This window comes from Oncorhynchus kisutch, linkage group LG15 (assembly GCF_002021735.2).
Source record: "Oncorhynchus kisutch isolate 150728-3 linkage group LG15, Okis_V2, whole genome shotgun sequence".
In the NCBI taxonomy this organism is placed as follows: Eukaryota; Metazoa; Chordata; class Actinopteri; order Salmoniformes; family Salmonidae; genus Oncorhynchus; species Oncorhynchus kisutch.
This window is the reverse complement of record NC_034188.2, coordinates 59,727,252-59,754,855: the sequence shown is the minus strand read 5'-3', so window position 1 is coordinate 59,754,855 and position 27,604 is coordinate 59,727,252. Positions and strand designations below refer to the sequence as shown.

Here is a 27,604-nt window from a genome sequence, read left to right as displayed (position 1 = left end):
ATATGACAAAATAAGATAAAATAATGTAGAGAATCATTGTACCATCTTACCCGCTGTGAAATATATTTTCCCATAACCAACAATGTTGTTGTTTCAGCTGTTTGAAGCAGGTGTACAAAACCGAAAGTGAAAGACGCATAATTTAACATTTATTTATATAGGCAAGTTAGTTAAGAACAAATTCTTATCTACAATGACGGCCTACCCCGGCCAAACTCGGACAACGCTGGGCAAATTGTGCGCCGCCCTATGGGACTCCCAATCACGGTCAGTTGTGATACAGCCTGGAATCAAACCAGGGTCTGTTGTGACACCTCTAGCACTGAGATGCAGTGCCTTAGACCGCTGTGTCACTCGGGAGCCCCCAAAAAACGTACAAACGGGAAGCATAGAAATAGCGCACATTGAACAGATCTAACGCTTCTTAGAGTTGCTTTCAAGTAGAAGAATAGATCTATAACTCACATTTCTATGTGGATTTTGTCAGGTCCTCCAAAAAGTTACATATTGACACTTAAGTCTGTGGTGGCCTGGGACTTGAACATAAAAACACCGTAGGCACTGGGAGCTCTGCTTGTAAAACAAAAGAGGGTACTTTGTGCTTATACAAGAGGAGTAGAGGTGCTCAAACAGTGCGTCAGGAGGCGAGGTACTCAAACGGTGCGTCAGGAGGCGAGGTACTCAAATGGTGCGTCAGGAGGCGAGGTGCTCAAACGGTGTGTCAGGAGGCGAGGTACTCAAACGGTGCGACAGAAGGCGAGGTGCTCAAACGGTGCATCAGAAGGCAAGGTGCTCAAACTGTGCGTCAGATGGCGAGGTGCTCAAACGGTGCGTCAGAAGGCGAGGTACTCAAACGGTGCAACAGATGGCGAGGTGCTCAAACGGTGCGTCAGAAGGCGAGGTGCTCAAACGGTGCATCAGATGACGAGGTGCTCAAACGGTGCGTCAGATGGCGAGGTGCTCAAACGGTGCGTCAGAAAGCGAGGTGCTCAAACGGTGTGTCAGATGGTGAGGTACTCAAACGGTGCAACAGATGGCGAGGTGCTCAAACGGTGCGTCAGAAGGCGAGGTGCTCAAACGGTGCGTCAGATGGCAAAGTGCTCAAATGGTGTGTCAGATGGCGAGGTGCTCCACTCTTGAAGGTCTTTAGACACTAGCTCTGCTTGTGCGAGGGAAAAAAAACGTACTAGCAATTTGCTGAAGTTAGAAAAAACCGGGCAACCAGTCACTGAACATAAGATCAGAAAATCACATAATGCGAAGGTTGTGTCTATGCTAATTTGACGCTGTCATGATGATTCATGTACAGAGAAACACATGGGCATTGCAGAAACAGAAATCAGCCTAGGCTCTTTGAACCTAGACAGACAGACAGGCCTACTGTGTTCAGACAGTCTGTTTGGACACAGCGATTATGTTGACTCTCTGTTAACTTTCTAACAGCATCAAAAAGTAAACATGCTCACAGAGAGGTGGTGGGATTCGAGAGAGCATATAGTATGTTATCCAGATATTCTTTTCAGACCTCTGTTCAAATAGTGTTTTCTTCCAAATATTTAAGCAGCTCTGTCTGGCACAATGGAACCAATGGGATCTTCCCAAAAGTGCAAACCTGCCCCGTATGGCAGATATTTGAAAAACATTTTTTTTTTTACCCAAGCCTGATTCTCTATAGCCCAGGGCCATGCACTGCCAGCCAGGTCCTGTAACATGATATGAGAGAAAAGCTGCTGGATGTATGCCATACAAACTTTAAAGCCCCATGAATGCCTGCTGTCGGTATGCTCTGTTTCTTATTAAACTACATTCTTAGCAAACAAAAATGCAGGGAACGAGAACATTTTCTGTATTTCTCAGCTGTCGGTGTAGTCAGGCCTGCATTTTCTAGACCTAATTCACTAATCAGTGAATCCAGAAAGGGAATGCATGGTGCCATTTTCAGATGAAAGCCAGTAAGATGTGGGTGTTGTGCATTGCAAATGGAGGCTCCACTGTTGTTGTGCTTTCCCCTCATATCTCTAGTGAACATATTGTAGCCCAGGGCTTGTTCTTCTAACCCTCTGTTAAGTAAAGCTGGCTGACTCAGATTACAGGTTAAGGTAATGTAGGGTTTGGTGTGTGGAACCCCAATCAGAGAACCTCACTTACCTAAATCACAGGGAATCACTGTCTGAGTGTGCATCAAAAATTCTAGAGCCTACCACCTGAAAACTTCAGTCAAATGTTTATTTAAGTAGGAAAGTCAGTTAAGAACAAATTCTTATTTACAATGATGGCCTAGGAAGAGGGGCAGAATGACAGATTTTTACCTTGTCAGCTCGGGGATTTGTTCTAGCAACCTTTTGGTTACTGGCCCAACACTCTAACCACTAGGCTACCTGCCACCCCAAGTATCCCTAGTTAGGTCTAAAACCTAGCCGGTTACCGGAACCGTGCTGGAAAGAACAATGTAAAAAGAAAAGCCAAGTCCAAGTCAGCACAGTACAGTTGGTTCGGCACAATAGAGTGAAAAGGAACTCGTGTCTCTGTAAAACCGCAGCGTCTGCAGCAAAGGATTCACAGCAGGGGCCAGTTGAATTTTAGACGTTAAAGGTCACCTCAGGGGTCACCTGGTGATGAGCAGCAATGGACTGCTGCAGAGGTGGGCCAGCACACCTCTTAGAATGACACCTGTTTCTACAATCACTGTGTTTGTTGAGACCCCTGAGTAGGACCTCATGACACTGGCAATGCACTGCCAGCTGTGATACATCTTGTTGTTTCAGGGGTGCACAGGCAGTCTATATGTCTGCTCATTGGGATCAAGATACGGTCGTCAGTATAGTACCTATAGTTAACCTACTAACTTCCTGTGACCCAGTTATAGGCAATGACACAATAACTATGAACACACCAACATCCACAAACATGTCGGTTAAGGGAGTTTTTTGTGTTGTTTGGTAGGAGTGTGATCTGTACTGCGTATAAGACCAGCTTGGTCTGGCCTAGCCATTGCTGGAGCTAGATCTGTCCCTGATAAGACCTGGTTCCTGAGGAAAGATGCCATCACTGGGGGGAGGTGGGGGAGGGTCTGGGGAGGGTTTTGTTTATCTCCACCCACCTCCAAATTGCTCATTTCCAGATTGGCATCAGTGGCAGCCACACACAGGAAATGAGATTTGGGGCGAGGGCGAGGGCGAGGAGGAGGACATATTTGCAGCTGAGGCTGGATGTAATCAGATCTTCTATGTTTCTGTCTGTCCACAGGAGAGGCAGAGGCTGGAGACCATCCTGAACCTGTGTGCTGAGTACAACAAGGGCGACGGGCCCTTGGGGGGTGAGGCAGAGGGGAGGATGGGCTTCCCTGGGGGTCTGGGACCGGGGGAGGGGGCGGCCAGGAGACCCTCTATGGACAGCTTGGCAGGGTCCAGCTCGCTGCGTCGTAGCATGGCCCAGAGACAGCAGAGGGAGAGCGACGAGGAGAACCTCAAGGAGGAGTGCAGCAGTACAGAGAGCACCCATCAGGAGGTGAGGACGCCACTTCCTCCACAGGCCCTCCACAATGGAGACCGATACCAGGTCAGACGTAGGGCCGTCTATTATCACTTTCATCATTTCTACTACTTACTATGGGAACTACAGGCATGACATACTAGTACTTACTATGAGAACTACAGGCATGACATACTAGTACTTACTATGAGAACTACAGGCATGACATACTAGTACTTACTATGAGAACTACAGGCATGACATACTAGTACTTACTATGAGAACTACAGGCATGACATACTAGTACTTACTATGACAACTACAGGCATGACATACTAGTACTTACTATGAGAACTACAGGCATGCCGTTGAAATGACAACAGCATGCAAGAGCTTACTGCATGCATTTAATGTGGAAAATTGCTAGACATAGCCTGACCTTGAATTTTGACACGATTGATGGTTAAACAGACACAGGAGGAAGATCACAACATTTGTTTGCCAAGCGACAGTGTTTAACAAGGAGGCGTGTGATGTAAATAGTCCCTCCCTAACCTAATGTGTGTGTCTGTGTGTGCGTGCAACCGACTGAAACCGTTAACTACTGCCAATGGGCCATGCTCTTCACACCTATATGTGACAATGTGCCTGCCTCTTCTGTCTCTCTCCCCCTTCAGCATGAAGAGCAGTCTGTTTCTGGCGGCGTGGAGCGGGCAGAGCTGGGTTACCTGGAGGACGAGAGGGTCAGAGTGCTGGCCCGAGTCGACGAGCTCAAATCACGAATAACAGAGCTGGAGCAACAGCTACAGGAGTCCAAGCAGGAGGTAAGAAAGTCCATCAGTTCAATTTCCAGATAGTAAGCTACTTCTAATACTAGAAAGATATGTGGGGAATCTGAAGGAAACTATATACTGTGTGTGTGTTTGTTTGTGTGTCTGTGAGTGTGTGTGCATTCACATACATTTAGTAACACAAACAAGCAGAAAGTGATTGAATGAGCACTGGGTGGTGTCAAGTCACATGCACCGCTAGGTCTGCTGTCTGTTAGGGAGCTCTGTGATTGGAGCAGGGGGCCAGGGGGGCTCATGTGTGACGGGTGTGTCCCGTTCCCAGGCGGAGATGGAGCGGGCCCTGCTACAAGGGGAGAGGCAGGCGGAACTGGACCAGATGGAGGCAGAGACGGAGATCATCAGACAGCTGCAACACAAGCGCAAGGAGCTGGAGAACACCATCCAGAGGGAGAAAGACAAGGTCGGACCCTGGGGGAAAACACACACACAGTATAATCTCCTGTACACAGTAACCAGTCTTACCACCTGGCGATGACTTTTAGCCCCATTTATAAACCTGTCATTCCAACGTTACTGTGTTGTATTTTAATGGAGAAAACCAACAGACAGACGGTGGGTATGCAGACAGGGAGGTGAGATTTGTGAGATCTTAACATTGTGTTTAAACACCACAGACACAACCCATCCCACCTTTCCCTCCACTGGACTGTCTGTTATAGTTCCTGTTCAGGTGGATGTAACGTTACAGAACGTTCACGTAGAAATGTATCCTGTAGAACAATATATACCATTTTCTGACAGATAGAAAAAAAGATTCATGGCAGTTATATTCGTGATGTTTCTGCAGCGTTCCGAACGTTTCACATCACTGACTATACATCATGTAAGCCTCAAAGGGACTGAACAGCCTTTTCTGGTATCTTGACATTCCTTAAAGGCATTGCCAAATCCTGGATGGCTTCCCAAGACCGTATCTAGTTGGTTTTGCCATCCCAAGGTAAATTCACCCAGCCGTAGCAGTCGCTCTTCAACCTCCCCCAGCGAGGAATGCTCCATCCTTCCATCTGTTGTATGCATTGGTGTTTTACCTTAGAAGAGCTTTGGACGATGGCTCTTAGACTTAAGTATGGGTGTTTTTTTCTTTATTTTGGTTCTTCATTTTCCTTGGTGGTTTCTCTGTCTCTCTCCTCAGGGATTTTTCTTCTTCTGCAGCTCGGCTCCACTAACCATCCTCCATTAACCTCTAATCCTCTCACTGCTTCACTCAGCAATTTCCTCTCCTCCTTTCCTCCACTGTCAGCCTGAAATCCATGTATGTCATTATCACTTGTCTTTAACGTGTCCCAAATGCTCCCTATTCCCTATACAGTGTACTATTTTTGACCAAGCTATGGGCTATGAAGGGAATAGGGTGCCATTTGGGACGTAGGTGTGAATTGATCTTTTAGGTTTCTACTTCGCTGAAGCTTTCGGGACAGGATGCTAGTGGGTATGAGTGGCTGGCCACTAAAAGTATATCTCTGGGAGTCTTTTTAGGACTATTGTGTAGGCTACATTGCCCACCAAATACAGTAGTTCATAACATTACAGAGGGCCTCTATCTGAACGCTTTACACAACTGTGTGTTGTTTTCACCTAGTCATGTTACTCCATTGATGTAGGGTTTATGTAGACACACTTAAACTGAGAATCTGAAAGGGGTCATTTTCTTGTCTTTTCTTCTTAAGGCTTTAAAAACAAAATCTTGTTATTTGTATATTCCTGACAATTTCAGAGAGTCTCTCTCTCGCTCTCACTTCCTGTGTTCAAGTTAGAACCTTGAGACCCTGTCGGTCTGTCTCAGCTAAAAACCTCTTCTCTACTGTTATTGCCATTGGTCACAGACAGAGGTGGAGCCAGAGCAGGGTGACAGTTAGGCAGATTGGAGAAAAGGAGTGCCACTCAAACTCCAAAGCACCGCCTACACCCCTATCCCACCATTTGACTTTAGATAATGCAGTAATGCTAAAAAGGTTCTTGGTCTGCAGAACGTTTCCCTCTCTCTCGTGCATGGTTTACTCTACTCTACTGGTTGTACAGTGGTGGCCCTCTAGAGGTAGTTTACCAGGCGCTTTCACTACAATCAGACTCAGGCTCTAACTCTCTCTCTCCTTATTCCACACATCCTCTCCTCTTCTTCAAAACATATTGAAGGAAAAGATCCAAGGTTTTTCCCCTTTGACCTTCCATTGCGTTTCGAAGGATACGAGGAGAGCCGACGCAGGGAATTGAGGAGGGCCTATTGCGAAAGAGCTCCATACTGTACCAGTGAACGCTTTTATTCCCTCCGGGGGTTTTGATATCACAGCCTGGGTGCCAGTAGGGCAGTAGTGCAGAGCACTAGTTACCCATGCTTACACCGCCTGCACTCACATGCTGCAATAACAACAAAGATCTGTTGTTATTGATCGTTCCGTAAGCTTTTAACCAGATGCCCAGAGGATACCCAACCCTGCTACCCTTGACCTTCTGTAATTCATGCTTTAGCAGTGGGCCTTACTATGATCTACTGTTTTGTCTAATTTGGTATGAGCGAAACCCACAAAGTGCCTGGAAAATAACGGATTGATATTTTCTGCTGTTTTATAATACAACTGTTTTAAAAACATTTCCAACACAATGGTAGTCAACCATGATAACTAAAGCAACACACTAATTAGTAACGATATGCTGCTCATGGTTCATTTTGGGAAGCCCGAAGAAGCATGAATGTGACTTCTGATCATTCTAGCATGCCTACACATCCGGTTCAAAACTAACTGGACTGACCTAAAGTATTAATACCAAAGTCACATGAAAATATGGATAGGCCAATTATTATTATTATTATTTAATAAAAAATTCAAGCCACATGATAAAGAGAGGCACCACTCAAAGTAGAGCACTGTGACGTGAAAAAACAACCACAGCTTAGCCAAAACAGAAACTATTTCATGTTTGATCAAATAGCAAAATCTCCCGTTCCATCGCAGACCAGTGTTATCATGAGCATCGAACCCTGCAGCTTGGAAATGTCTGGGAACAAGAAGTCTGTTCAGACCTGTTTGAGGCCTGGGTCGTGTTCATTAGGCACCGAAAGGGGAAAAAACTGACTTAAACAAGGAGAATGTATCTGGACTTGTCCAATAAGAAACGGACATTTTTGCTTTCCATTGCAATTTTCTTTTTTATGTTTTCAGTGTTGTGCCCTGCAGTCCAGCACTTTTAAAGTTAGTCACTGGGGATTGAATTCACAGTATTATAAACTCCACAGATGCCCCATGTCCCTCGTCCTCTGGCTTATCCACTGTTGTGATCTCTAACATCGGAAGCTTTTTGCATGGCGTGGATTTGAGCAAGTGTTTTTTTTTGTTGCTTTCTCTCTCTGTTGTGCGTCCCCCCCCCTTCCTCTCCTCCCTCCCACCCGGGCGGTGTGTTCTCTTTCTAGGAGAGGGCAAATGTTGACGCAGAGCGCCGAGCCCTGGCGAGCCTCCAGGAGGGCTACAGTGAGCTGAAGAACCAGCTTCATAACTGCCCCGAGTCACTGAGGGAGCAGTTACAGGAACAGCTCAAAAGGGTCAGTCGTCAATCTACCACCAAGACCATCACCCCCAACCACCCCTGAGACCCAGAGACAGGCAGTGTCCCCCCAGCCCTTGTACCCCTCCACCCACCCATTTCCTCCACCCTCGTCTCTGAGCTACACCAATCCAACATTTTGAAGGGAAATTCCAGCAGAGCCACATCACAATTAGCATATACTTACCTCCAGATTATTGAAGTACCCAGTAAGAGAATAGGAAAAGCTGAAGTGGTGTACTGATGGATTTACAAGTGTAATGTCTACTGATCTCCTGGATAACGTATGAAAATCCTGTCTTATGCCCTTCGCCTATGTGCTAATGCCACAAGCTGCTGGAATTTCCCCTCTCCTCTCTCCGCCACAACGATGTGCTATGCCTCTGAGCAATCAGAAGGAGTGTCAATATGGCTCCTGATGACTTTGGGGCGAGGTGCTGCATTGTGGTGATTTCTGGGCCGTATGTGCGTTGCAGGCGTTTCACACAGAGGTGTGTGTGCTGTCTGTCTGGTTGATACAGTCTCTGCATCTGGAAGCATCCCTCCCTCTCTTCTTGATTAGTGATGGCTTATGACCCCTTAATAACTGCTTACTAATCTATTAATGTAGACACTTTCCACTCCCTGTCCTACTCTCTTTTCATGTCTTTCCTCTAAATGGAAATGGGTTTGTTTTGTGTCTGAATCATGTTTTATATCGTCAGCTCTGAAATGTCAGTCCATAGAAAATGTATTTTACATTTTGTCAGGCAGTGCAACTGTTTATCAGCCAATTACATTTTGCACGTTAGCTCTATTCACTTTGCTGTCCTATCCACGTAAAGTAGCATGACATATTGGCTGACTGACTTGAAATGAGAACAATTGCTATACAATTTCCCTTCGTTACTGGACAGAAAGCAGATATAATACATTTTGTATACTTCTACATTTTGTATACACGGCCTTGTACGTCTCATTGGGTCATGTTCATTAGGCACCGAATGGAGGAAAATTAACGGTAGGGGGGGGGGGGGTCCAACTGGACAAAAATAAACAAAACATTTTCCGTTGCGTACACTGATGAACACGACCCTGATTTGCTGTAGACATTCTTCAGAAGTGCGACAGAGGCTCTTGAGTGGCCTGCTCTCCAAACACAGAGGGCCTGAAGATGTCAGTGTTGACATGAGCCTTCTCTCGTCAACGTCAGTAACGCTCCGATGAACTGACAGCAAGGGCAGGCCCTTGTCTTTCCCCTTGCAAAGTCCTCACATCTCTGTGTGGGTTTCTTCGGTTTATGGTAAAGGATCAAGGCATTCAGTTGGGTTCTCACATGCAAATCAGCTATACAATTCAGTATAGAAGATAGTACTGTATAAGTACTTTAGTATTACTAGAGTAAAAGCACAATATTACCTTTTGTAACATATAGATAGATAGTGCAGCAGAGAAGACTGCTTGTCACCATTCAATCAACCTACTGGGCTATACAATCTTTCAACCAATTAGATTCGCAATGAGGCAGTTTCCTCCAGATATGCATGTAATATTGATTGTTGTTGCTGCTGTATACCACAACATTTTCATAATGTTATGGTGCTTCTCCATTGGTGGCATAGTTAGGAGCCTAGGATACAATGAAGAGAGAGTCTAATGGCAAAGTTAACCCAAATAACATAATATTCAAATCTATCAAAGCATGTCAATGTAGTCATAGTGTTAAACAGAACTCTACCAATCGTTAGATAGAACCTCCATGCAGTTTACTCTGGACTTGAAGCACATTCATTCCGTGGCCTATCACCCCTGGTTGTGCTGGCTTGGCTTGGGCCTTGACCGCCGTGGCTGAGAAGCATGGTCATTGGAGAGTGTCAAGGGGGCGGAAGGGGTTGGCCTGACCCTGTGGTGACCTTGTGGGGTGTGGTGGGGCTGTCTGTCTCTTGGGGTTGGTAGTTGTTGGTACTTTAGAACCCTTTTCACACTATTGTGCCAACCCACACCAGACTCTGCTGGCTCAGGTATTTTCTAAACACATTGTGCTTTCTATGATGAATGCATGAACAGGCAGGCCAAATACAGCTCGGCTCGGCTCAGCAGTGTGAAAACTGTATATTATAGGAGGCTGAGGCCTGGTGTGGTTGTGACCCATTGTGATGGGCTCTGTGTGGGGTTCAACAGGAGGGCGAGACCCTGGAGTCGGAGACTAAACAGTTTGAGGACCTGGAGTTCCAGCAGCTGGAGAGGGAAAGTAGCCTGGAGGAGGAGAGGGAGACCATCAGCCAGCAGCTGCTGCAGGAGAGGGCCGAGTACCACACCAGCATGGCCAAGAGGAAGGTAATGGACTGGACCACAATGGCTGCTCCTATCAATTATGGAATCCCCTTCATCATATCTGGAGCTTTGAATATGAATGTCTGTCAGAGAAACTAGCTCATTTCTGATGATGGCCAAATGCCTTTACAGGTTGAGTGTAAATAGTATGATTCACATCAAGAATGGTGTTGGTGGGGATACCTGACAAAGACATGATACATGATCACTGCTTTGTTTTGAGTGTAGTGTACACTCCCATTCAAAAGTTTGGGCTCACTTAGAAATATCCTTGTTTTCCATGAAAACATACATGAAATGAGTTGCAAAATGAATAGAAAATATAGTCAAGACGTTGACAAGGTTATAAACTTTTTTTTTGTCAAAGAATCCTCCATTTACAGATCTTTGGCATTCTAGTTGTCAATTTGTTGAGGTAATCTGAAGAGATTTCACCCCGTGCTTCCTGAAGCACCTCCCACAAGTTGGATTGGCTTGATGGGCACCTCTTACGTACCATACGGTCAAGCTGCTCCCACAACAGCTCAATAGGGTTGAGATCCGGTGACTGTGCTGGCCACTCCATTATAGACAGAATATCAGCTGACTGCTTCTTCCCTAAATAGTTATTGTATAGTTTTGAGCTGTGCTTTGGGTCATTGTCTTGTAGGAGGAAATTGGCTCCAATTAAGCGCCATCCACAGTATGGCATGGAATTGCAAAATGGAGTGATAGCCTTCCTTCTTCAAAATCCCTTTTACCCTGTACAAATCTCCCACTTCACCACCACCAAAGCACCCCCAGACCATCACATTGCCACCACCATGCTTGACAGATGGCAAGCACTCCTCCAGCATCTTTTCATTTTTTTCTGCGTCTCACGAATGTTCTTCTTTGTGATCCGAACACCTCAAACTTGGATTTGTCTGTCCATAACACTTTTTTCCAATCTTTCTCTGTTCAGTGTCTGCATTCTTTTGCCCATCTTAATATTTTCTTTTTATTGGCCAGTCTGAGATATGGCTTTTTCTTTGCAACTCGGAGTCGCCTCTTCACTGTTGACATTGAAACTGATGTTTTGCGTGTACTATTTAATTAAGCTGCCAGTTGAGGACTTGTGAGGCGTCTGTTTCTCAAACTAGACGATCTAATGTACTTGTCCTCTTGCTCAGTTGTGCACCGGGGCCTCCCACTCCTTTTTCTATTCTGGTTAGAGACAGTTTGAGCTGTTCTGTGAAGGCAGTAGTACACATCGTTTTACGAGATCTTCAGTTTCTTGGCAATTTCTCGCATGAAATAGCCTTCATTTCTCAGAACAAGAATAGACTGACGAGTTTCAGAAGAAAGTTCTTTGTTTCTGGTCATTTTGAGCCTGTAATCAAACCCACAAATGCTGACGCTCCAGCTACTCAACTAGTCTAAAGAAGGCCAGTTGTATTGCTTCTTTAATCAGAACAACAGTTTTCAGCTGTGCTAGCATAATTGCAAAAGGGTTTTCTAATGATCAATTGGCCTTTTGAAATGATCAACTTGGATTAGCTAGCACAATGTGCCATTGGAACACAGGAGTGATGGTTGCTGATAATGGGCCTCTGTACGCCTATGTAGATATTCCATAAAAAATGTGCAGTTTCCAGCTACAATAGACATTTACAACATTAATAATGTCTACACTGTATTTCTGATCAATTTGATGTTATTTTAATGGACAAAAACAAGGACATTTCTAAGTGACCCCAAACTTTTGAATGGTAGTGTATATTTTCTCAATTTAAAGTTATCTTGTTGAGTACCCCTTTAATTCATCAAGAACTCTTTAAACATGTTTTCTTCCAGGACAAGGTGGCAGCTCTGGAAGGCCAGGCCAGTCAGCTGGGACAGCAGGCATCTCAGGAGTGTGACAAGCTGGCTAAGGACAGGAACCTTACCCTGCAGATGCTCCATAAGGTAACATTACAATACAGTCTATATCTGGCCCAGCAGCCACTACAATCATACATTGGTTGGTTATTACTCTGTTTTTTGTAAATGGACTGGTAATTCCCATGGAACCACTTTGAAAATGAATATAATTAGAATCTAATCATTATCACTCTGGTCTTGCTTGACAATGTGAGAATTGCACACAAAGTCATCACCAAATGAAGGGCATTGTGCCATGCCAGCCACCTCAGATTAAGTCTATTAACTAAGAGCTTGTTGGCGTTTTTCCCATTTGTCGACATTTCACTTTCAATCTCGGCGTATGTGCTGCCTTGTCCCCAGCTTTTCTGCAAGTGGAACATTTTTTAATTTGGTGAAGAAACTATGGCAATCCATAATCAGGACAGAGTCCGATACTTATGTGTTCTGGTGTCTCTGTGTTCTAGGAGAAAGAGAGACTATCGGCCCTGGAGAAGAGGTACCTCAGCCTTACTGGAGGAAGGACTTTCCCTAAGAGTTCCAGCACCATGAAAGAGGTGAGGGGGGTTTATCTTACGGTCTTTCAGGGGTCACACCGCCAAGGACAGTTATCTACCATGACGCAGATATATGAACGGACCTCCGCTCTGCTCACTTGTCTAAAGCCACACTCCTTAATTTGTGTATACTGGCAAAGACTAACCAAGACCACCACTAAAGATGTTAACAATGGAGCAAATGGCCTCCATTACATTTTCATATGCAAATAGTAGGCTTAGGATACTGGATTTCTATGATACATCTGTTGTTCTCAATGAATTATTTCAAGTTACACAATTAGACTGTGGCTTTAAGGGGAATTTGATGGTTTTCATAGTTGAGATGGTAGAATGTTTGACTGGTGAATAGAACTTGGTATCTCTCTGTTTTTACATGGGGTGTAGGTCTAGTGTGTGCTTGTTCTACCACTGGCGTGCCAGAGTAACCATTTATTTACTGTGTTTAACACGATGTGGTGTCCGCTTGTGAAGTATGGCCTTATTTACATTGCGTTCGGATAGTTAGATGCAGCTGATCACATCAGTAAGACCGGTTTGATCTGATAATTAATATTTTTTGGGATTGGAAACATCTGCACTTTTATGATGGATTGTACATATCTCAACTCAGGCCAGCGAGATACTGAATCCGTGGGCTGTGTGGTTTAGTCTGAAAACATGAACCGATTAGTCTGATGCTAAACTCTCGTCCAATTCTAACATATCCTATCAACCTGCATTCTTATGCATTTAGACCACGTTCATTACATGAGATGGCTATCAGTTTCATTGTTGAATTGGATATTCAACAATGATATTCATTTAGACCACTGTAAACTAGACCTATTAAACTGAATATAACCCATACAAGGGCACTCAATGTGCAGTAACACCTATGTTTGACCCTTTTGTGATTGACAGTTTTTACCCCAATACTGTATTGACACTTGTGTAGTTTAGAGGGACATAAACAGTAACTGTACACTACGGCAACTGGAGCTGAGACCAGTGTCCCTGACTGTCCCTGTTGAAACAGGAAGTGCTCCATATCAGCGAGATTGACCTGTTAGAGGACTCCCACTCCCAGCATCCTCTCTGCCGACCCGCTGCTTTCTTTTTAAGCTCCTCCTTTCAGTTATACCCAGGGGGCAGCCCGACAGAGGTAACCAGACTAACTGTCAGTGTAACTGTTCCTGCATGACACCTGAGCTCACTCACTGTAACCCCCCTATGCACAGTGTGTCTTCGTCCAACACTTAAAGGCCCACTCTGTGATATTTACAGCTTTATAGGAAACCAAGGTGCGAGGTTGCCATTTTGTTGTTGTTTTTTAATTAAGGAGTGGGCCTTTAAGAGGTCTGTGTGAGTTATGTCTTGTTACCCCCAATGACTCCCAGCAAATTGCACCCCGCCCCCCATATGTAGCTTAAAAACACATTTGGTCATCCTGTGAGGCCCTTGAAATACAGTACTGATTTGAATGTCGTCATTGTTTGTCTTTATGAAATACTTGGTCTGCTGGATTAACTGTTGCCATTTTAATTGATGTGTTTCTTCAACTTTTAGAATGGGCAAAAGCATAAACAACTCATGCTACAACTGGGGTGTGAGGATGCTGTGTTTGTGTGACGGTTTAGCCAGAGGCTCACATGCATGGTGCTTTGTCTCTCATTGAAGTGTACTATTCTGTTCGGTTTGTGTAGTACACTTCTCTCAATTAGCGTTTTGCTATCCTTTGAAGATGGCGAGAGCTTGTTGACGTCACTGTTATTCTATTCTTTCGCAGCGTGTTTGCAGTTCTCCAGCCCGATGTGAGGCTTGGGGAATTGTGTGAAATTACAGGGTAGAGAGATGCTGTGCTCCTTATGTATTCCGTTCATGTAGTTGTTCATGTTTTTCACACATATGTGTTTTATGTTTTAAAAACACAAGATAAAGCAGCAGCTTGTCTCAGGTGGTTGTAAAGTGGATGTATATTTTATGCCTGTGTGTGAAATGGGTGCACATCCGTGTGTGTATGAGTATGCATATTATGAAAAGGACGTGTCATGGAGTGAGCTCATGGCCTCTTGTCCTGTTTGGTTTGCGTTGCGTTGGCTCTCAGGAGTACATGAAGCTCTCGGATGTCTATAGGATGTATGGGAGAGATTGCCATGACACCCAACTCACCACCACTGCTCAGCACGGCCTCTCGCTCATCCTAGACACAGCTGTCCCCTGCGAGGTACCACTGCTCTCTCTTTCTATCACTCTCTCCATCACTTCCTACCTCTCTCTCTCTCTCTCCCTGTCTCACTCTATTCTCTCCTTATCACTCCATCTTTTCATTCTTTACCTGTTGCTCTTCTCTCTAGCTGTCCTCTTGTAGGTAGCTTACTGTACTTACATACTGGTGTATTGGCTTTCTGCTAGATGGCCCTGTCCTTGTTATAATCAGCTCAACTAACCTCTGCATTACTGATTTGAGAATGAGAATTTTGAGGATAATGGTACCAGACCTGGATGAAATGCTGTACATATGTCATATACATTCAAATACTTGCCAGTATATTTTAGGTGAGCTTGATTTAGCTTGGAGCTTGCACTTTTGGAGCTGTTTCATCGGTTCCATTGTACCAGGCAAACTGAATCAAGCACAGCTCAAGTATTTGACATACTGTATGTATTTGACCCAGGTCTGGATGGTACAATGGGTTGATATTATTGAAAGACTATCCATATGAGAGTCAGGTTTATTCACATGTATTTCACATGCTGTCCTTGTAGCTTCTGTTTTCCTCCCTGTTGACGTGTGTCCTTCTCTGCCTGTGTTTCTCTATCTTTCCCTGTTTGCCCTTTGACATCCTGTCTGCCTGTTTATATGTGGCTCCCTGAATGAAAGGAGTATTTGACTGTGGGCCAGTTAACTCAGATCTTTGGGATGCCGAAGGTCGAGTCCTCCCCTACCTCTCCTCTCCGGCCCCTCCAGTCAGGAGCGGGAGACCCTGCCTTCTCCTGCCTCTCCGTTCCTCACGGTTCCTCCCTCTCTCTCTCTGTTGAGGTGTGTGTCTGGTCTCTCTCTCTCTATTCCTTCTCACCCATCTCTCCTCTACCTCTCGTTTCTGTGAAGATGCCCAAATGACTCCTCTACCCCAGTGGACAAAGCTAGTTGAAATGACATTCATTTCAACAGGTTTTTTCTGTTGAGAGACCTATTTGTCAGCATTTGCTGATGTTTCAAGAAGATGAGAATTAACATTAAAAAAACATAACATTTAGAAAACTACCAGATCCTCTTAGTTGCTCATTAATGCTTTGTTTTCTTATTTCTCTTCCTCCTCCACTCCCTTGCTCTGTCCATCCTGTCCTTTGCCTCTCTGCTGTCCATCCTGTCATTTGCCTCTCTTACTGTGGACTCTTCACTGCGGCCCTCCAGTACCAGCCTGATCGCAGTAGGCCTCAAATCCCCACTCTCGATTTAGAGCAGTGGTACCAGGAGGTGATGGCTGCTGGCGTGAGCAGCCATCTCTGCCCCCATCTCCCAGCTAAATCTCTCTCCCCTCGCAGGCCTATGCAGGTAATTCTCAGAGGTGCTGCCTTCTCCTCCTCTTTTCTATTCCTCCCAATGTTTTACTCTTCCATTGTTTCTGTTCTGTCTTCATGTTCTCACTTCCGATGAAAATGCCTTTTCAAGTGCAGTGTGCTTTGTTGATTGAGCTAATTGTTCATCGATGGTCTGCCTGGGCTTGCTGCCACTCATGCATTTAGTTTTCCAGTCACGGCTGTTGAAAGGAGAGGACCAAGGTGCAGCGTGGTGAGCGTACATTTTCTCTTTATTTGAAAAAAGACGCAAAAAAAAAAACACTACAAAAACAAACCGTGAAGCTCAAAGGCTATGTGCCCTAAACAAAGTCAACTTCCCACAAAGACAGGTGGAAAAAGGCCTACCTAAGTATTGTTCTCAATCAGAGACAACGATAGACAGCTGTCCCTGATTGAGAACCCTACCCTGCCAAAACATAGAAATACAAATAATAGAGTATAGAATACCCACCCCAACTCACACCCTGACCAAACCAAAAATACAGACATAAATAGGATCTCTAAGGTCAGGGCGTGACAGTACTCCGGCCGCAAAACCTAAACCTATAGGGGAGGGTCTGGGTGGGCATCTATCCACGGTGGCGGCTCAGGTGCAGGACGCAGACCCCGCTCCACCACTGGCTCACCCCACTTTGGTGGCACCTCTGGTGCGGGGACCCTCATCGCCGACCCCGGACTGGGGTCCCTCGTTGCGGGCCCAGGACTGGGGACCCTCATAGCGGGCCCCGGACTGGGCACCCTCGTTGCGGGTCCCAGACTGGTCACCCGCGTTGCGGGCCACAGACTGGAGGCCATCTCTGGAGGCTCCGGACTGGAGGAAGTCGTGCCATGGATCATCACTGGAGGCTTCGTGCCTTGGATCATCACTGGAGGCTTCTTGCCATGGATCATCACTGGAGGCTTCGTGCCATGGATCATCACTGGAGGGAGGAGACGTATGGGCAGCCTGGTACGTTGAGCTGCCACAGGGCTCACCAGGCTGGAGAGACATACAGGAGGCCCTGTCCTAGGCAGAGGCACTGGATACACTAGGCCATGGAGGCGCACTGGAGGTCTTGAGCGTAGAGCCTGCACAACCCGTCCTGGCTGGATGGTTATTTTCGCCCTGCAGATGTGGGGCACAGGCACAGGACGCACTGGGCTATGCAGACGCACCGGAGACATAGTGCGCAACCGTAAGGCTATCCCGAGGGTAGTGAGGTCTGCACACTACCCCCTCTTGTGGTAATTGAGTAGCCTTCTTTCTACAGAAGGCGAGGGCCAAATCGGCATATTCAGAGGGGATGCGCACGGTGGAGACCTGGTCTGGACTTTCCACCATAGTAGCACCAACGGAAACCCCTAAACACCTCCCCGAGCACTTTCGTGACCACCCCGTGAGAGCCCTCTGTTGCCACGAAATAGTGGGGTCATGACAGGCCAACCAGGGTAGGCCCAGCACCACGCGAAACGCAGGAGAATCAATAAGGAAGAGACTGATTCTCTCCTTGTGACCCTCCTGCGTAACCATGCCCAGGGGAACGGTGGCCTCCCTAATTAGCCCTGACCCTAATGGTCGACTATCTAGGGCGTGCACAGGGAAGGGCATATCCACAGGAAAAATGGGGATCCCTAAACTATGGGCAAATGATCTGTCAATAAAATTCCCGGCTGTGCCTGAATTTACAAGCGCCTTATGCTGGGAATGCGGGGGAAACTCAGGAAAATTAATAAACAAAACCATGTGAGCAACAGGGGGCTCTGGGTGAGCCTGGTGCCGACTCACCTGGGGTGACACGAGAGTGCCCTGCCTGCTGCCTCGACTCCCAGAGGAACCTCCCCAGCACTGACCGGCAGTGTGCCTTCTGCGGCCACAGATAGTGCATGGAACGGCCCCTCCTCCGGTCGCCTAAGTGCAGCACCTCCCAGCTCCATGGGCGTCGGAGCGGTGGTGCTTGGGGATGGAACCAACAGACCCCGATCTGGACGTCTGCGGGTAGCCAGAAGGTTATCCAGCCGGATGGACAGGTCCACCAGCTGGTCGAATGTAAGAGTTGTGTCCCTGCAGGCCAACTCCCGACGGACGTCCTCACACAGACTGCACCGGTAGTGATCGATCAGGGCCCTGTCGTTCCATCCCGCGCCGGCAGCCAGGGTCTGGATTTCCAACGCAAACACCTGTGCTCTCCTCGTCCCCTGCCTCAGGTGGACTAGATGTTCACCCGCTGGTCTACCCTCAGGCGGGTGGTAAAAGACTGCCCGGAAGCGGCGGGTGAAATCCTCGAAGTGGTCCTACCCTCAGGCGGGTGGTAAAAGACTGCCCGGAAGCGGCGGGTGAAATCCTCGAAGTGGTCCAACACTGTTTCTTCCCCCCATACGGCGTTGGCCCACTCCAGGGCTTTCCCTGAGAGGCAGGAGACGAGGGCGGCCACACTCTCACGGCCCAAAGGAGCCGGGTGGACGGTTGCCAGGTAGAGCTCTAGCTTGAGCAAGAACCCCTGACAACCCACCGCCGTTCCATCATACTCCCTCGGGAGGGCGAGCCGAATCCCACTGGGCCCGGGTGAAGGAGGGGTGAGTGATGGTGAGAGTGGTGGTGCTGGTGGAGACGCGGAGGAACTCTTCTCTCCCAGCGCTCTGTGGTTTGTAGAATGTGATCTATGGTGCTGCCGAGATGCTGTAGCATGGCAGCGTGCTGCTGGACTCACTCCTCAACCCCTACTGCAGGGGCAACTGCTCCTGCTGACTCCATTCCGAGTGGGTGCGTGTTTCTGTCAAGGCTGTGGGCAACTGATGAAAGGAGTCAGGCGCATGAGAGCTGAGATGCGTGGACAAGGTATTTAATACAAGATAACACCAATATAAACACAATACTATGGTGCGGGAACAATACCGGTACCACAAGGGTTAAATCATGAACATGTAATGGGGGAATTGAAACCAGGTGTGTAGAAAACAAAGACAAAACAAATGGAAAATGAAAAGTGGATCGGCGATAGCTAGAATGCCGGTGACGTTGACCGCCGAACGCCGCCCGAACAAGAAGAGGGACCGACTCTGGTGGAAGTCGTGACATGTTGTTGGTGCTGCCATAATAATCACTGTCTCTGTCTGTCTGATATCTCAGTAGTAGCTGTAGTGATTTAAAGTACACTCACCAAAAGTAGGCTTCTTTAACATTTCAAAGATATCAATCAATGTCAATATGTTGGTTGAATTGAAATTCCTTTGAAACTCTAAAAAAGCCAACATTTTTTGTATTTGTACCCTACTCTACTTCTCATAGCATCTCCCACCAGACTAGTTTTGAGTAAGCATCACAGTTTATATTCCTCATTTAATGTAATACATGTTTTACTATGTGCGGGGGAACCTCGAACAATTAGTTTACTGTGTTTGATAGCTGATCCTGGTCCATCTTCACTCCTCCCAGGTGTTCCGCTCCAAGCTGGACAGTGATGCTGGACAGACGGTACATCAACCCAAAGCAGGCTCCGGATCCCATCTGCAGTGTGGAGCTGCCACACTGGGACGCAACACAACCTCCAAGGTAAACCTCGCCACCTCCGCTCCATCTCTATTGGTTGGCTAGTAGTAGGCTCCTCAGCGGATCATGTAGTAATCAACTATTATTATAATGTGAGGATTATGTAAGGTTCATTTGAATAGCACACATTTGCAGCTAAAATCCAAATTGCAGCCTACACAAGCCTACAACCAAACGAAAATACTAAATAGAAGGTACTGGTGTAGGAGGGAGGTCACGTTTGTGGCTGGATTTTGTAGCTCGTGCAGATCTCTTCTGAGGCAGCCATTTGCTGTAAACTTGCAATCTAGCTAGCTTCATCATAATAGTTTGTGTTAAGTTTCTATGAGGACGACTAAAGTACATAATGCCCTTTATACACAATCAATCTGAATGTAGTGCATGTATCCTGCTCAGGTCACCTGGTGATTGATTTGACCTAGCATATGGTTACATACTGGTAAACAACGGCAGGTTGTTATGTGTTGTGTGTTACATGATAGTATCAGATTACATTTAATAGTATTAGATGACATTGCTCCCAAGACCGAGAGTTTAAATGCATAGCATATGATGGTTTATATACTGTCCCATTCACTGGATATCTTATTGGCTCTTGGCCTTGCCTGCCAGTCAATGACGACCACATTGGAAATAAATATTTTGGTGGAAACCTTGATGGCTTGTCACTTGTGTACTTCCATTGCATTGATATGTTGCTGTATATGTTTTTCATTGTTAATTGAATTGAATTAATTTAATCAATCAATCACTCTCCTCCTTTTGTGTCCTTCTAGAGCCCACTGATGGTTCCCAACAGTACCGGCAGTTTGCCACGGAACTTGGCTGCCACCATGCAGGACATAGAGACCAAGAGAGCGCTAGCCTTACAGCAGAAAGGTAACCACCTTTTGGGGGTTTTCACCAGGCTACTCTGTCCCATGTTCTGGTCTGAGGTGAGAGTTTCAGCAGTAAACATCAACATGGAATAAATATAGTTAGAATGTGTTTAAGATGGTCCTTTCCAAGATTTGTCTGTCATTTTCAAGATTTCCTGTCATGCTTCAGAGAAACCACACCCCGTCCCTGTCTTCATCACCCCACTTCCCCCTCACCCAGTCTCTGCTTCCACGGTTACGACCCCTCCCACGCTTCCCTCCTCTAGCTCGGATTTAACCACCATGTTGTCCTCCTGTCTGTCACCCTGTCCTTCCGTCCCTCCATCCAACCATCCCTCTCTCCATTAATGTCCTCCACTCTCCATGTCACAGAATCCTCCTTGCCTTCCACGCCTGAGTCTCCCTGCTCCACCATGGACAATCCCACAGACCGACAGATAGACAGACAGACCTCTGAGCCTGGGAGTGGGTTTGGTCTCATGTTAATTTCCTAAAAGTCTGATGTTCGTCTCATATAAACTCTCCATCTTTCTTCTTCTCCATCCCCCTGCTGAGAATCAACAATGCATGCATTTGGTAGAAGCAGTGCTCTTCATCTGTCGGGCCACCGTTGTTCCTCTTTAACTTTGCGCCTGTTTTTAAAAGAGGTATCTGTCAGCTATATGATGGATAGCGAGCATGGGTTTGAACTTGAAGGTGACTTCCTTGGGTTACTGGATAATTTTGCATTAGTATTTCTGCTGCTAATGTACATAGGAGGCTTTGGTGATGAGAAAACGTGTTGCCGGTTGAATTGTGCTTGGGCTTTTGACAATACCGAGCACATACTATATGTATGTTTGATGTATGTGTGGGGCCTGGTTTCATCTGTCGCTGACCTGTGGTATCTACATTACATGGACTCACAGGCAATCTTTAGGTATTCTCTCTTCATAGCCGGGTATCGCTGATCATCAGGACCTTTTTCTTAGCAAGTGGATGTGAGTGTGTTTGAGTTGGTTAGTGGGTGAGTATGTATGTCTGCATGCTGAGGGTGTTGCCATGCATCCTGGAACTGTCATCATGGGACATAATGGGGTATCCCTGGACGTGATGAAACCACCCCCCAGATCAGCTGTGACCTCCTACTTCCTCCCTCTCCCTCCACCCCCAGGCCACCAGGTGATCGAGGAGCAGCGGCGTCGATTGGCTGAGCTGAAGCAGCGAGCTGCAGTGGAGGCCCAGTGCCAGTGGGATGCGCTCCACGGCTCTCAGACCCACCTCAACACCCAGTATGCCCCTTCCCATGCCCAAGGCCCTCCCATGGTGCACCACTCCATCCTGCACCACCAGCCACCACCGGCGGGCGAGCAGCCATACGACACACTGAGTCTGGAGAGCTCTGACAGCATGGACACCAGCGTCTCCACCGGCAACAACTCAGCCTGCTCCCCCGACAACATGTCCAGGTCAGAGAAACGTACACACACACACACACACACCCCGCACGCATATCCTCGAACACACACACTTCACCGACATGTCCAGGTCAGAGCGAGGAACACTCAGCCACACAAATACTGACTAATTTATGCCAAGGAATCTCCGATAAGTAACCACAGGTGTCAAGCTGTGTCTTGTATCAGCTCATTATTCATTATTGTCTGTCTAACAGTGACAAAAGAATCCTATGTGTGTGCTCAGCTGTTGTCAGTATTCTGGTGGATATTTAATGTACGCTACTGAGCTGAAACAAACCAGGTTGTCTGTCCTGAAATGGTGTGCTGGAACCAAACCAGGTTGTCTGTCCTGAGATGGTGTGCTGGAACCTAACCAGGTTGTCTGTCCTGAGATGGTGTGCTGGAACCTAACCAGGTTGTCTGTCCTGAGATGGTGTGCTGGAACCAAACCAGGTTGTCTGTCCTGAGATGGTGTGCTGGAACCAAACCAGGTTGTCTGTCCTGAGATGGTGTGCTGGAACCAAACCAGGTTGTCTGTCCTGAGATGGTGTGCTGGAACCTAACCAGGTTGTCTGTCCTGAGATGGTGTGCTGGAACCAAACCAGGTTGTCTGTCCTGAGATGGTGTGCTGTAACCAAACCAGGTTGTCTGTCCTGAGATGGTGTGCTGGAACCAAACCAGGTTGTCTGTCTTGCGATGGTGTGCTGTAACCAAACCAGGTTGTCTGTCCTGCGATGGTGTGCTGTAACCAAACCAGGTTGTCTGTCCTGAGATGGTGTGCTGGAACCTAACCAGGTTGTCTGTCCTTTGATGGTGTGCTGTAACCAAACCAGGTTGTCTGTCCTGAGATGGTGTGCTGGAACCTAACCAGATTGTCTGTCCTGAGATGGTGTGCTGTAACCAAACCAGGTTGTCTGTCCTGCGATGGTGTGCTGTAACCAAACCAGGTTGTCTGTCCTGAGATGGTGTGCTGGAACCTAACCAGGTTGTCTGTCCTGAGATGGTGTGCTGGAACAATGCCGAAAAGGACGGTGTGTAAAGTATCCGAGCCAGTACAGTTGGGTTTCAGTCGCCACGATAGTGTGAAAAATCTATATTTCTCTAAATCCAGTTCAAAAATTCTACAACTTAGAATTCAAATGTGAACAGGTCATCTTTGTGACAGTGAAAGGCACTCCCAGTCCGTACAGAACTTGTCAAGTTTGTTGGTTTGTTGTCGTGCATGAGTTATCACCGGCCATAATGAGGCCTACACAAATGTCAACAGGGAAACGCTCTTCCATAAACACATGAGTGACTGCTGAAATATAGTCAAAAGACTAGTTAAATATAGTCTTTTACGACTAGTGAAAGACACTCTGCACAGATAGAGGGGTTTCCTTGAGCCAGTTGGTCTGAAAGGTAGGGTGTGTGTGTGGTCACACAGATTAGGCAGATGTGACCATCCCCTTTTGGATCTGATGAAAGCACAGCTGTTTCTCCACTTTAAACAGGTAATCAAAGATTTCATGTACTTATCAGGCCCAAGCACTCATTAGGGTTGTGTTCAGTGGGCAGGAAATTGAGAGAGAAAAACTGTCCGAAGAGGGAAGGCTACTATCTGGACATGTCCAATGAGAAACAGTCATTTGTCTTCTGTTGCAAAGCGTTTTAGAATGTTGACCTTCACATGCCTTAATGAACACAACCTTGCACTCACTGTCCACTAGGTGCCACCTGGCTGTACGGGACATTTCCAGTGTATTGGACCTCTAAACAGTTATAGACATGTCATGACCCATTTTATAACTGTCTGGGATAGTTAATAACTGTTTGTGTTAGTTAGTGTCCACATAGTAAGTTACTGTTTTTATGACCAATGATGACAGGTGTTTTTAGGACTTACTTACTTACGTAATCCTCTTCGTTCCTATGTAAGAAGCTTGCCGATCTTTAGCCATTTTGGGCGTGGTTTTCCATGACGGGCCACAGTTTTAGGACTTAAAAGTATTAATAAACTGTTACCCATAAATATATTGAATGATGGATGTCATTGGTAGTTGAGATGTAACTCTGACTGTCCGGTTTGCAGTGCCAGTGGGATGGACGCGCTGAAGATCGAGGAGATGGAGAAGATGCTGAAAGATGCCCACCTAGAGAAGGCCAGGCTCATAGAATCCAGAGTAAGACACCACCTCACACACCATGTCTAGCTTCCTATCAGATCCCATACTAAAGTCTTACTTCAGTGTTTACAGCCAGAAGAGGACTGGCCACCCCTCCGAGCCTGGTTTCTTCCCAGGTCCCTGCCTTCTAGGGAGTTTTTCCTAGCCACTCTTCTGCCTCTGCATTGCTTTCTCTTTGGGGTTTTAGGCTGGGTATCTGTGAAGCACTTTGTGACAACTGCTGATGTAAAAAGGGCTTTATGTTCATGATCTTCGCTCCACCTCCGTCCTTCTCTCCAGGAGCGTGAGAGCCATGCCCGTAGGCAGATGCTGGAGGAGGAGAGGAGGCGGCGCGAGGAGGCTGAGAAGAGGCTGCAGGAGGAGACGGTGCACAGGCAGCAGCTGGTGGACAAGGAGGTGAAGATGAGAAGCAAGAACTTCTCCCAGGTGAGCCTCAGGCCCGACAACAACAACCTACAAAATCCAATCAAAAAGAATATGCAGTTTGAGATCTGTCTCTCTGACCCTCTGTTAGTCGTACAGAAAGACTGGTTACACGTCTGTTTCCTTCTTTCCTCAGGCCCGTCCTATGACTCGTTACCTGCCCATCCGCAAGGAGGAGTTTGACCTGCGCTCCCACATCGAGTCATCTGGCCACAACGTGGAGACCTCTCACCACGTGATCCTCACAGAGAAGATGTGCAAGGGTTACCTGGTGAAGATGGGCGGCAAGATCAAGTCGTGGAAGAAACGCTGGTTTGTCTTCGACCGCCTCAAAAGGACCTTCTCCTATTACGTTGGTAAGGAAAATGCTGCCATTTATATCCATGTTTATATACAGACATATTTGTGTGCTCTTATTGCTCTGATTGAGCCAATGGGAGATACAGTACATGGCATATTCATACCCCTTGACCTTCATGTAGACCGTATTTGTGAAAGGTGGTGTAAATGAAGTCAGTGGAGATGAACATTAGGATACACAAGGGTAATGCACATTTGTGGTTAGCAGTTTGGTAGCAGGCTTTAGATACAGTAATATGCAAATGCTTGGTGATTTGAATGATAAAACTGCTAATTATGAAATAATTACATTATATAAAATTGCAACTACTTTCCTAGAAAATTATGCTTTTATTATTATTTTTATGTAGCAGGGATCAGTTTATGCCTGAAGGTAAAAAGGGGCGTAAAGTTACCCACGGTCCCTCCCCCAGTCCCTCCCCCGGTCCCTCCCCCGGTCCCTCCCCCGGTCCCTCTTATGTTTTTGCAGTGGTTGATGAAATAATCTGCAATATTGTACCATAAGGGTGTAAGAATGTAGAAATCAGGGGCTCTGTTCAAGCGTTACAGATTCCGCAATATAGATTAAAAGTCATTTCTGATTGAGTCAACATGCAGCGTTTACTGTGAATGCAGTCTCCACTATTTTATTTATTTATCCGTTATTTTACCAGGTAAGTTGACTGAGAACACGTTCTCATTTGCAGCAACGACCTGGGGGATGAATGAGCCAAATGTAAACTGGGGATTATTAGGTGACCGTGATGGTTTGAGAATTTAGCCAGGACACCGGGGTTAACACCCCTACTCTTACGATAAGTGCCATGGGATCTTTAATGACCTCAGAGAGTCAGGACACCCATTTAACATCCCATCCGAAAGACTGCACCCGACACAGGGGCATTGGGATATTTTTTAGACCAGAGTAAAGAGTGCCTCCTACTGGCCCTCCAACACCACTTCCAGCAGCATCTGGTCTCCCATCCAGGAACTGACCAGGACCAACCCTGCTTAGCTTCAGAAGCAAGCCAGTAGTGGTATGCAGGGTGGTATGCTGCTGGCAAAGGGGGGGGAGGTATTGCCTTTAAATTCCAATCACGCTGTAAAGCTGAATTTCTGCGAGGAGGATTGAATAGAGCCCCAAGTCTAAAATACAATAGTAGTCAGACACTGCAACCTATTTAAAACAAAAAGGAAGCCGTGTTCTCTACAAAAACATTACATGAAACATATATTTCTAGGAGCTTTTTTGGCTGAAATATTCTTCAAATGGACATGATGATACAGTATGTTCCTTTTATGACACTGGCTTAGGAAATACTGTAGGAGCTCAAGAATAGAATTGTGATAAACAATGACAAGGATTGTCCGTATCTACATATATTCCATGACTGTCTTTCCCTCTGTCATCAAGGAAACTGTACTGTAGGAATCGAAAATAATAATGTGATGTTTATCTCCTCTACAGACAAGCACGAGACCAAACTGAAAGGAGTCATCTACTTCCAGGCCATTGAAGAGGTCTACTACGATCACTTGCGTATCGCCACGAAGGTACTTTCTGTGTTATCTACCCAACAATCTTTAGGCAGAACACAATGAAATGCTCTTTTAATCACTTTTTCTTTTTACGCTTTCACTGTACTGATTCAATATTTATCTTGAAGATCTTTTGTTTTATACATGTTTTGCTTCTTCTACGCTTCCATTTCTCTTCTCACTCTTTTGCTTTGACTGGCTGGTTTCACAGAAAGGATTTTTCAACCTCAATTTGGCCAATGTATGTATCACTTTTTGTCTGTGAGCTCACAGACCCACCCATTGCTTGTTCTGCCCCCCTTACCCCAGTGTGTGTGTTTGTTGGTTGGTTTGGTTGTTTGTTTACACAGAATGTTCAGATAGAAATGTGTCATGTAGAATAGATAGGATTGTCTGTCATGTAGAATTAGGATTTGTGTCAGCTCTACATATTCCATTGCTATCTGCAACTTTCAGTTGAATACCCACCAGGGGCGTAATCATGCATGATTAATACAAAAAAAACACAGCCATTACAGAACAGTGCATCTCTGGATCCTCACATTTTCCCTTTCCCCCCTTAGTTTCATATTTGTCTGAAGTGCCTGCATTGGAGTTGTTTGCCAAAGCAAGCCTTCTTAGTGATAATTCACTTGTCTGCTCCTCTGTGGAATTGGTTGTGTTTGAATCTGTCCCTTCAATTAATACAATTGAAACAGACTAAATAAGGGTGGATTATCTAGGTGTGTGTTTGCGTGTATCAGCGTTGTATTTCATACACTGTATATAGCTTATGAACTCCTAAGACGTGCATGTGTGCAACTGTAAAATATGTGCGGTGGGCACATGCGTCTTATAGTTTGTGTGGAGAATGTCATGTTTTGTGTGTGTGTGTGTGTGTACTGTCCTGCTGTATTTCTTATATCCTGTTTTGACTCTGTCTCCTTCAGCACTTTTCTGAGCTCCTGCCTCCTCAGTTTCGAAGAGAGGTGTGTGTGCCAGCCACGCCCTGATTAACTGTGTGTTGTGGATAAACACGTGGTAGCGCAGCGTAGGGCTCACTTTTCTTTTTACTTGTTCAAAAGACAGACGTGTGACTCGGCCTAGGAGAAGCCCCACTGTCCGGCAACAAGACAATCAGT

The 27,604-nt window shown here is 46.2% G+C and overlaps 1 protein-coding gene across 3 annotated transcripts in view; it reads left to right on the top strand.

Annotated features, from left to right (window-relative positions):
• The window catches only part of LOC109905611 (pleckstrin homology-like domain family B member 1), an 84,955-nt gene that overhangs the window by 54,507 nt on the left and 2,844 nt on the right, over positions 1 to 27,604 (top strand). The window contains exons 7-25 of one of the 3 annotated variants that reach the window (XM_031790675.1): positions 3,247 to 3,558; positions 4,149 to 4,295; positions 4,585 to 4,722; positions 5,200 to 5,259; positions 7,729 to 7,857; positions 10,020 to 10,175; positions 11,988 to 12,098; positions 12,521 to 12,610; positions 14,697 to 14,816; positions 15,474 to 15,632; positions 16,008 to 16,148; positions 19,587 to 19,703; positions 20,477 to 20,579; positions 20,951 to 21,043; positions 21,732 to 22,026; positions 24,089 to 24,179; positions 24,462 to 24,608; positions 24,742 to 24,961; positions 26,413 to 26,498. In XM_031790675.1, coding sequence (XP_031646535.1) covers positions 3,247 to 3,558; positions 4,149 to 4,295; positions 4,585 to 4,722; positions 5,200 to 5,259; positions 7,729 to 7,857; positions 10,020 to 10,175; positions 11,988 to 12,098; positions 12,521 to 12,610; positions 14,697 to 14,816; positions 15,474 to 15,632; positions 16,008 to 16,148; positions 19,587 to 19,703; positions 20,477 to 20,579; positions 20,951 to 21,043; positions 21,732 to 22,026; positions 24,089 to 24,179; positions 24,462 to 24,608; positions 24,742 to 24,961; positions 26,413 to 26,498 — 2,715 coding nt within the window. The remainder of the gene's footprint in view (positions 1 to 3,246; positions 3,559 to 4,148; positions 4,296 to 4,584; positions 4,723 to 5,199; positions 5,260 to 7,728; positions 7,858 to 10,019; positions 10,176 to 11,987; positions 12,099 to 12,520; positions 12,611 to 14,696; positions 14,817 to 15,473; positions 15,633 to 16,007; positions 16,149 to 19,586; positions 19,704 to 20,476; positions 20,580 to 20,950; positions 21,044 to 21,731; positions 22,027 to 24,088; positions 24,180 to 24,461; positions 24,609 to 24,741; positions 24,962 to 26,412; positions 26,499 to 27,604) is intronic. The other 2 variants (XM_031790676.1, XM_031790677.1) reach the window with 2 other exon arrangements.